Raw genomic sequence first — 10,966 nt, forward strand, 5'->3', positions numbered from 1 at the left:
TAGAAGAGGGGAAAAAAGAGAGGACAGCTTGAAAACCAAATTGCTGGATACCATGACAGGGAAAGGGCCAGGAGAAAAGGAACAGATGTCATAGCATAGCAAGCTAGTGACAAACGACTCCAAACCAGGACTCACAGGCAGAGTAAGCAGGTAGGACAACAAAAGTTGAAGTTAGAGCTCTACTAATGTTGCCCTCACTTCAGAGTGAGAATAGTTTCAAATCATAGGCACTGCACTGTTGTTATTTCATAATCTGAGCAATTGTTGAAGTTATTGCTTCTAAACACACCTGTGGGAGGAGAAGGAACCTGAAGGGACTCACACATGGAAAGTACCAGGGATGTTGTGAAGACTTGAGCCTACTGACTTACTGACCTAAATTTCAAGGCTGCTTAACTCTCAGTACAAGGCTACATGAGCTGAGTTCCAGTTAGTCACACTGAGCACTGTGAATCATTCTCAGTCTGGTGGCAGTGTAGCCTTGCTGTTTGTCCATTACTTTTGTCCAGTATTAGATATTAGCCAATAACACATCTGAAGCATTAGCTCTAGTGAGAAGTCAAGCCAATTTATTCTTGCTTCGCTACTCAAGCACCACTAGTAATACCCTTCTAGGATCTTGTTCAAGAGAAATTAGCGAGCAACTTACGGAAGAGGCTGATTCTTCATGCAGCGATTTCCAAATCCCGGTTTATTCAGGAAAGCATGAGTAAGGGAGGCCATCTGTTCATTGCCAGGACGTTCATTGCTAAGGGAATAAGATAAGACTTTCCCTATAAAACACTTCTTCAAACTCTTGTACTGGAATGCACATAGCAACTAGAGAAGGGTGGCCATATGGCAGAACCAACTGCCCCCTCCAAATGCTGATAATTCAATTGTTTTATTTATTTGGGTAAAACCCCAGAACTTTCCATGATGGTTAAGAGGCTAAGAAATGGTTCTTTTCTCCTAATACTAAAACACAACTTCTGACATAGTCCAATAGCAATATTCTCCAAAAAGGCTTGAATCCTCATTTCTGTTCTCCACTTGCACCAATTTCATGCTATTTTAAATCTGCTGATTCCAGTGGAGTTAAATTTATTTTTTTAACACCACAAAGAGTGAGAAAAGTCCAATGAGGCAGGGCCCCATGACCCTAAATGCTAGGGAGAAAAAGGTGTATGTGCGACAGATGTACTTTAAGTAATTCCTCTTACCTGAAGAAAGTGAACTGTTGTCCATAGATCCAAGGGTGTAATGTTAAGGCGGGATATTCTCCAAATGGAGGGATAATGACTGTAATTATTAGAGACAGCAACACAAAACTAGCAGGAAGAACAACCTGAAGGGAACACGAAAACTTCATATTAGGTTATTATAAATACATTGTAGAGTGACACTGTACTCACCTCATAATATATGTAAACAAAGGAGGGACAGCAGGAGTACACAGAACCAATCTGGCTTAGCTTCTGAACGTCAACAATTTAATTTCCAATGCTTTCACTTAAGATTATGGTTGTGATAGAGCTTTATTATGTTAAATATAAAATGCCGGGCTAGTAGTGATTGAATCATAAACTTGGTGCAGCTGATAGACTCCAGGCAGAAAAAAATGGAAGAAGAGGCAGAAGACTTAGTAGTTATTAATTACACAGTTAGGAATACACTGTTACCCATTTGCAGCACCCCTATTGTTTTCCACAGACCCAACATTGCTGGACAGACAGCATTGAGAATGTTGTGGGAAAGAATCAAGAAGAGCAAAAGTCAGTACCTGGGCTAGAAAGTCCTTGTGGCTGCGGGAGGCATGGTGGAAACGTTTGATGAGCAGTGCTTTGATCTGCTGATGCACAAGCTGAAAACCTTTATACTGTCGGGACCCTTTGCCTTCATTTAGATCTCCTGCTCTGCTGACTGGCATTCGAGAAGTGCCATTAGCCTTCAGTAAATTTTGTTCACCTGGTTTGTTCTCAGTAGGAGTTTTGCCAAGAGTAGAACCATTTTCTTGAGTGTCTCCTAGGTTAAGATGAGAAGCAGCACAGAAGACACTTGACCCTCCATACATGAAGTATCACAAACATTTTAAGGAGCTCCAGATGTTACCAACTATATATATATATATATATATATATCACATCACCAGATTGTTTTAATTACAGCTGTTCCACTGTGGTTGTATCTAATGACATCATACATGTTAACTCTCCTCTTACTCAGCAGGACAAACAAGTTAATCATGTATGTAGTTTATGGATTAATGGCCAGCAAAGTACTTTTTATAAAACTACTTAACCCATTGTTATCTGGATGCTTGACACTCCACTTCTATGTTCATAGTTAAGAACACCATGCAATCTAAATATAAGCCTTTCTGCTGACTTAATCTTGTTTCTCAGACGTCATGTCAGGCTCACAAAACAGATGTTTGCTGACCAAATTTATTTTGTCAAGAACACGATACAAAGACTGAAAGTTCTGAGTCTCCTCTTTACAGGGTGTTCAGAATAAAGAACAGTCCCAAGAAAAGTTTATCAAATATGGATTTATGGATCTATACCTGTTTCTTGCATTCCAGGGTCAGCTTCTGCTGTGACCTTCAGGAAAACCTGCCATAGACAAATACATTTCCTGGTTAGGAAAAGAACAGTTACAATAACCTGACCTTTAGAACACTGTTCATCGTCCTTCAATGTAACAGAAAAAAATTAGATACCTTTTCAGAACTTCAGCTTATTACACAGTCAGAGGTCTCTTATGAAATACCTCAGAAAATAAATGAATGAAGAGATGAAAAAAAGAAAAAAGACAGATTGCAGGCTAATGACTCATGGTCTACAAGGCTACAATGAAGTAAGGCTTGGATCCTTTCTCTATGCCCTTCTCAAAGATTTTCTGCGTGTGTCACAGCATATGTGACTAGGTTTTGAAGGGGAAATTAGGAAGTACATGTTCAAGAACAGGAAATTTCTCAGTGAACATTTTGGGGGCTTATGGTAAAATCAGCAGGTGTTTTAATCTGTCTGTTACCTCTTCAAGTGGTGTGTCTGAAATTCCAAAACTGCTGAGTCCCAGGTCATCCAATGTTTCTTCCAGTTCTCTGAAGAGACTGGCATAAGACCGTTGTTTAAAGTTTTTATTGGGCAAAAGGTAAATGAGTTCCTGACCAATGCTTTCAATTAATTTTGCTTCTGGGATATGATGGTGAATTACTTCTGCTAACTCATTCAGATCTCCTGTGAAAAATCAAAACAGTGTTCATAGAATGAATATTCAACCATACTAAGCATGATTTCAAAAGCTGTTGTTTGAACTCTGTAAATGGGCATTGCTCTATTACATAACTCACACATACCTCAGTTAATTCTGGACTAGACTAGGCTATGTTGCTAATTACGCTTTGGAACTATAAAGCAGGAAATTATTTCAGCTATGTGCTGGAATGCTGAACCATCCTGTTTCTTACCATCCAGCTCCTGCTCTGGAGCTCCTTCTTCATCCCGGTGCACACAGCCGGAGCAGGAGCAGGAACACTGAGATCCACAGCTACAGAGTGACTAGCATGGACAAGCAACAGATACAAACATTAAAGTGCTTCAGATACACACAAAACAGGATGTGAGGGTTGTCATTCTTTGAACAGCTTGAGTCAGTGAGAAATACGTTGTATCTGGAGCATCTTGAACATGCTATGCTGAAAGTCATCTTAAGAATGGATTAAGCAATGCAGAAAACATAAATCCACCTGCACAAGTCATACCTGTCAGTTCTAAATTGCATGCAAAATACCTGGGGAAATGTGGTCAGCAGTGGCCATGAGTATACAAATCATGTTGCTACTACAACTGGAAGCACAACTATCAGCAGAAAAAATCCAGAACCCTACTTTTCAAGAGGCTAGTTAGCTATGGATAAATGTAGAGTCTTCTGGTGTCTGAGCTAGTTACTGTACTACGTAAGGTTTATAATCAGTGTACTGCAAAAACAAGCATCAGAAAGACCTGTATATGGACAAAGGCAACTTGAGAGTTGGGGTTGTTCATCCTGGAGAACAGAAGCCTCTGGGGAGCCTTAAAGCACTTTCCAGTACCTAAAAGGGCTACAAGAGAGCTGGAGAGGGACTTTTTACAAGCACGTAGTGATAGGACGAGGGGTAACAGTTTTAAACTGAAAAGGAATAGGTTTAAATTAGATATTAGGAGGAAATTCTTCACTGTGAGGGTGGTGAGACATTGGACAGGTTGCCCAGAGGAGCTGTGGGTGACCAATCCCTGGAAGTGTTCCTGGCCAGGTCAGATGGGGCTTTGAGCTATGTGGTCTAGTGGAAGGTGTCCCTGCCCATAGCAAGAGAGTTGGAACTAGACGGTCTTTAAGGTCCCTTCCAATCCAAACCATTCTGTAATTGTCTGATTCATTTTGAAGTCAGTTTTGTACCTAATCTCAAGCAGCACTTAACTGCTTTTCACCTTGGTGCAGTGAAAGTATGTTTCAGAGTACATGTGCAGGGAGGGAGGTACACACTTACTGTAGCCCTTCCAATTCTGGTGTTTCTCATCTTCCGAACAAGAGTGAGATAGAAGCCAGAGCCAAAGCAGCTCTTTAGGAATACAGGAGAGCCTGAGCAGAAGAGTTTCCCTTGGGATATGATGGCTACTCTGTCTCCAAGGATGTCTGCCTCATCCATATGGTGGGTTGAGAGGATGATAGTTCTGCCTAGAAGGAACAAGGAGGAATATTCAAGGCATGGACCCTCTCTGGAATTCAAAACTGTTCTTAGCCTTTTGGCAATTAATGCAGTGTTTTCTCTGCACTGAAGTCAGGTCTCAGGTTTGCCACAACCATAAGTATCTATTCAGTAAATCTTGTTTCCTTGAATTCATATCCCACTACTCAGGACAGTTTACATAGCAGATGCATGCTGCATCTATGACAAGTTTAAAAATACTGCAACAAAATAAAATTATTTCTACTCTCAAACCTGTTACCTGAGCGATACTTCAGCAGAAGATCCCAGATAGATCGCCTGGAATATGGATCAACTCCAGAAGTGGGCTCATCCAAGACTACCACTTTTGCTTCACCCACAAAAGCAATGGCAACAGACAGTTTCCTTTGCATTCCACCTACCAGAGGACAGACATATCCAGGAGTCTGAGTTACATAAGTGGCAGAGATGTAATTAACATTATCTTTTAGTGTGGGGACAAACTGATACAAATAAAACAAAACCCATCCTCAGACAAATATTTCTGCAAAGTTATATCAATAGTCATTTTTCTTCTGAAGTTCATAACAGCTTCAAAATTTTAGTTTTTTCTAATATATTTTTCATCTATACGTTACATTTTCTGCTTCTTGCCAGAAGCAGAAGTAGGAAGATATGAGATTTTCATGCCTATATGTGAAGCTAGCCAACTTTTACAGTTGCAGTCAGGACAAAGTAGTATAAGAACACCTGGATGTTTATTCAAATCAGTCTGAAAATGAGAGGTGTTCAAACTTGTTGTGTGCACTCGCACCTTTAGAAGGAAAGAAATTACTCTTACTAAATAATGCAATATTATAGAGCACTGATCCAAACATTGGGGCAGTGTGATACTATAATATCTCATTTGCCTTGAATTAATAGAACATTGTATTTTAGTGAGTTTATTTTGTTTGGTTTTGGTTTTTGTTTGTTTGGGTTTTTTCCATATATTAACAGATTTTTTAAAATATATTTATTTTAAAATAATGGCTTTAAGTATATTTGAATTTGCTGTATATTTATAGAAAACAGAAGTTTTAGGGACAGGTTGTACCAGTTTTACTATCTGCATAGTTCAATTTACTCTTTGAGAATAAAGACCTCCTCAGTGCACACTGATGGGTCAGAATATGGCCTCAAATATGTACTTCAAACCATAATTGCCCAAAGGCCAGGTAGGATGGGACCGTGAACAACCGGGCCCAGTGGAAGGGGCCTGTCCATGACAGAGAGATTGGAACTAGGTGATCTTTATGATTCCTTCCAACCCAAACCATTCTGTGTTTCTATGAAAGACAAAAGAAAGGCAGCAGGAAAAGACATCCTAGAACAATCTTATGGACACCTGACAAATTCTGAGCTTCTTCATTCCTTTTATGGGTGAGGCCCATGTCTTCTAGCATTGTTTCCAGCTCTTGCTCAGCTTCATCCCTGGTTCTTCCTTTCAGTTGAGAATAAAACAAGATGTGTTCTGCTACAGTAAGCCTGTGAAATCAGACAGAAAGGCACCAAAGAAATTTAAATGAATAAATTTTTTTCCCCAAGTGGCAATAAATCATCTCTAGTTTTATCTTGCTAAAGGAAGAGTGGTTGCATTATCCTAAAAGATCTTCTTTAGGATCAACACACTTCCCTTGGATGGCATAGGCACTTTCTCTGCCTTTTCAAGGCAGAATCTGCTACTAAAGGATCAAGATAGCAGGCATCACTCTATCCTTTTATGGGAATAAAATGGGAGCTGCATTAAGGAGGAGAGTCTGCTGCTGAGATGAACACAAACTAATAGCAGTGAAGCTGGAAATCACCTGAGAAGACAGTAAATGGTTGGATGGCACTGCAAAATGGGCATAAAAATATCCCACTACTGTACTATCAGCTTGGATTTTTTTGCCTTAGTAGTCCTAAATTATAGTGCATGAATCCCCAGGCTGAACTCCTCCTAATCCACACTGCAACAGAAAACACCACGAGCACTGTCATTTTTCTAAGAAACTTCCTTGTTCCCAGTGAAATGATGGAGGAGATTTCTACTGCAGAAGAACAACACCTACCCTATGTGAGCGTTAGGAGATGGATAAGTGCCTCTGAAATACATTTACTGCCAGCACAGTAAGAGTAACAACACCAAGACCAACACAGGCTTTGGGGATTTGTCACACATGCAGACTGGGATGGTTATTCTTAAAACTAGTATGGAGAGATACTTACTGATTGAATAAGATGTTGTGCTGAGGGCACATGCCTAATCTGTGCCGAATCGAGTCCATGTGCGTCTGAATATCCAGGCCACCAATCAGCACAGTTCCAGACGTGGGTGGGAAGAGGCCTGTCAGAATCGACCTGGGAAAACAAAATAGGAAATTCCCACTCCTATCTTTCTGTGCTAGGTTAGGAAGCTACATTGCATATTTCCACTAGATGGGGCATGATGACTTCTTTCTATGGGTCTTGATAAAGCAACTCCAATGAAAAGCATACATATAAGTACTCTTGCCCTGCTACAGAGATAATCTCATGGATCTGCTCACATAATTTTTGATACACCTTTGTTTGTGGTTCTGGCTTGCATTCAAGAACTGTTTTAGTCAGCTACTTTGTTTCAGAGTAGCTTGTTCAGCGTGTTACATCATCCCTATGTATAAATGGGTCTAAAATGAAGCTCACTAGGATGAAGATAGATAATAATGGTTTGAGCTCTCTGGCTATGCTGACTCATGCCCTACACCTTTATTTTCCGTAACACAGAAGGGAACCAAATGTTACGTTGCAAATGAGTGGAATCTGTTACTAGATTTGGATGAATAGTGGATTTTTCAGTTCTAAAAAGTTCAAAGCTATAGAAATATTTGGTGCTATTAGGAGAATAAAACCCCTCAAATTTGCAAAAAAATTCAGCAAATTAGAATGTTTTTATTTTGGGTTGAACATATTTCCTGTGGAACAGTTAAAAAATTAAAAGACAGTTTATAGTGCATTTGAAATAAAAGTGGTTTTGATTAAAAGAACTTGAAGTATTCTGCTAGGAAAATAATACGAAAAACATTTAGTGAACTTGTCACAGACTCATGAAATATTTTCTTCACCAATTAACCCTGTTTTACCTAACAAAATTTTGTATAAAGAAAATTAAGCATTGCTAAAGTCCAGTTTCCTGGGATGCTAGAGTTCTAGGACTAGAGGAACATTTTAATCTGGACATGTATCTTGTATGCATGTGACTATTTTATCTAAAGAGGGCCTATATTTTATACTCCTTCGCACACAGGGCAAAAAATATGACTGACTTAAAGCTGCTTAGAGAAACCAAGAACATGTGGAATGTGATGGCTTGCAAATCTTCAGGTCTTTCAGCTTCTCCTTCTTCACCTTTGGGTAGTTTGGTCATGGGAAATGGATTCTGAGAGAGAATTTCACCCTCCTCTCTAGACTTTCAATTGTTTGTGTCATGTATTGCCTCCCTCCCAGAGCTTTAGCTAATCCAGGATATCTTCTCTGTGCCTAAGGGCAGCATTTCCCTGTCTGGAAAAATCTTGATGTTGTGTGTCAAGCCAGTTGCAGGGGTGGTAGAGAGACAAGGGAAGAGTGAAAAGAGAAGACTGCTCCTCAGAATACAGCAGTAGAGCACTGCTCTGAATTTGCTTCTTCTAAAATAGAGACTTACATGGTGGTTGTCTTTCCTGCTCCATTGTGACCAAGGAAGGCTGTAATCTGACCCTCATAAAAAGTAATATTCATCCCGTCTACTGCTGGCTTGGGGCTGTTCGGAAAAATCTTCACCAGGTTCTGAATGCTTACTCCTGGAATCAATCCTGTTGGCTCAGGCTCAAAGAAGGTATTTACTTGAAAGGCAAGAAATCAAGAATGAGAAGAGAATAAAAGCACCTGTTTTAATCCTAGTTCTGATGATGACACATAAGTAAGTACAGAAGCAATAGGATATGCCCAGTAAAATACAGCATCATGTTCCAGGGCCAGAGACTCCAAGTCACACCAGTAACAAACTGAGGCAAGATTTCTAACTGCAGTGCAATTTATTTAGATTCACCCTCCTATCAATGACAGGAGAAATGGAGCCCAGAATTGTGCTGGTCTGTGGAGAAGTTACTCATTGGATCAGCTGAAGCTGTTCTCATTATGTAGCAGGAAGATTATTTGGGATTGTTTTGTGAAGATACTTAGGCTGAGAGATGACATGAAACAAGCAGCAGGTTGCCTTTCTAGCCAGGCTGAAATCTGCCATTCAAATAATCTGCCCAGCTGTGCATTCTTTGACCATGATGCTTAAAAAAACCCCCAAAACATAAACAAAACAGAACAAAAAACCCATTTGCCTTTAATCCTGGTAGGTGAAATTTACCCCCTTGCTGAGGCCAGTTCAAGATTTAGACAGTACCTAACACGAGCACTACATGAGATGGCTTTCTCTCAGGATTAAAAATGCATTATTGTAAATAGCACCATCAGGATGTTTTATTGCATCAGCTTCTAGACAAAACAAACTTCCTTTGAAGTAAATTAAGCCCTTGGGCAATGTGAATTATGGGAGTTGAGAAATTGAAACTAAAGACCCTGTCCACTTTTGTTTACACAGAATGCTTAAGACTTTGTAGGGAGGCTTATTTTGCAATTGCAGTTTACTTAAATTGTTCAGTACCCAGCAGGCCTGTGTGGAGAGCAGCCAATGCCATCTGGGTGGAACAGCCACACCTCTAGCAGTGGCTTTTTTTTTTGACCAGCCTCTAGCAGTGGCTTGTCTGTCTGTCATTATAGACAATGCTCAGGAAAAAGTCCCAAACATCTTGTACGTGACAGAGCTGTGTATACCACAGAGCAGCTGAAATAATCAATCTAGAAGGGGTGGCTTTATTTTAAATAAAATTATGTTTATGAAAAACTTTTGCTTTGAGAAAGGAATCTGTGTTTCCATTTACCTTACTGGGAAGCAGTGGCTTGTCTGTCTGTCATTATAGACAATGCTCAGGAAAAAGTCCCAAACATCTTGTACGTGACAGAGCTGTGTATACCACAGAGCAGCTGAAATAATCAATCTAGAAGGGGTGGCTTTATTTTAAATAAAATTATGTTTATGAAAAACTTTTGCTTTGAGAAAGGAATCTGTGTTTCCATTTACCTTACTGGGACACAGACAAACATCTTTGTATTCACAAAAGTTCACATGAAGTTTGGCTAGAGAGTTATGCATATATTGGCAATTGAGGCACTTTCCTTGGTTTTATATATCTTGTGAGTTCAATTCATATTTGCCTGCAAAACTCACTGACAAGTTCTGAGGCAAATTATCTGACAATGTCCCCCAGAATCTGCTTTGCATCACCTGCAGGACACTGGTGAAGGGTTGAGTTCCCTTTTTTGTGGTTCATATTTCTCCATTCTGATCCTATATCCTTAGTGCCATTTTGGGTCATTCAGGTCTTTCTTCGGAGATGTCAGCATTTTTGGAGGTTATGGATAGGGGGTTGGTGAAAGCTATACTTAAAATATATCATGCAATTAGGACAGATTTATAGTGTCTGCCCTGCTCTGTTAACCTGTGCTAGTATTGGACTGCACTGGAGTTAAGCCATTAGAACTACTCTCCATTTCCCATCCCATTACTCTGACAGGAAGCACTAGCTCTTATGTGAAATCATTTTGGAAACTGTCATTGAACTGTATTAGGTCTGCTCTTGGTTTCTCCACATGCCTCCCAGTTCCTGTGTGGGTGGCTGAAAGGGAAGACAGGCTGGTTTTGTGCAGTGACAGGCAAAAAAGACCTTTCTCTGTGGCCATAGAACAGCTGAAACCTGGGAACTGATGAGTACAGCACCACAAAGATAAGGCAGTACTAGGAGAAGATTGGCTGAAACAACCTTTGACCTCTGCCTGTCTTTTTTCTTTTGAAGTCCTGTCCTGTTTCCATTCACCCTGAATGCATGTTTTCAGTGCCTACGTGAGGAGCTCTGATGACCCCACTTTTATCTCCAGTTTTTCAAGAGAGTCAGAATGGGCTCAGAGCTGTCTGTAGCAGTCACTTGTGCTTACAGAATCCACATGCATTCCTCTGAGCATCCCATACAGAAAATCCTCTGGCTCCCCACAAAAGAAGACATTGGGACTTGAAAACAAGGCAGGTCTTTCAGGAATTCTTAGGTGGTAGCTAATGTCAACATCAGAAAAGGCTGAAGACAGACACACAGACCACTTCAGATAAATCCCTTTGAAACCATCCTTTCC

The 10,966-nt window shown here is 40.1% G+C and overlaps 1 protein-coding gene across 1 annotated transcript in view; it reads right to left on the reverse strand.

Moving 5' to 3' along the window:
* Positions 1–10,966, reverse strand: part of ABCA4 (ATP-binding cassette, sub-family A (ABC1), member 4) — a gene marked incomplete at both ends in the record, with an annotated part of 49,251 nt that overhangs the window by 15,642 nt on the left and 22,643 nt on the right. Inside the window, 12 exons of the mRNA XM_009077946.1 lie at positions 368–370; positions 650–748; positions 1,203–1,327; positions 1,763–2,004; positions 2,546–2,594; positions 3,016–3,221; positions 3,452–3,542; positions 4,511–4,698; positions 4,971–5,108; positions 6,078–6,217; positions 6,941–7,072; positions 8,394–8,571. Of these exons, the coding sequence (XP_009076194.1) occupies positions 368–370; positions 650–748; positions 1,203–1,327; positions 1,763–2,004; positions 2,546–2,594; positions 3,016–3,221; positions 3,452–3,542; positions 4,511–4,698; positions 4,971–5,108; positions 6,078–6,217; positions 6,941–7,072; positions 8,394–8,571 (1,591 nt within the window). The remainder of the gene's footprint in view (positions 1–367; positions 371–649; positions 749–1,202; positions 1,328–1,762; positions 2,005–2,545; positions 2,595–3,015; positions 3,222–3,451; positions 3,543–4,510; positions 4,699–4,970; positions 5,109–6,077; positions 6,218–6,940; positions 7,073–8,393; positions 8,572–10,966) is intronic.

This window comes from Acanthisitta chloris, unplaced genomic scaffold, assembly GCF_000695815.1.
Source record: "Acanthisitta chloris isolate BGI_N310 unplaced genomic scaffold, ASM69581v1 scaffold13987, whole genome shotgun sequence".
Taxonomy (NCBI): domain Eukaryota; kingdom Metazoa; phylum Chordata; class Aves; order Passeriformes; family Acanthisittidae; genus Acanthisitta; species Acanthisitta chloris.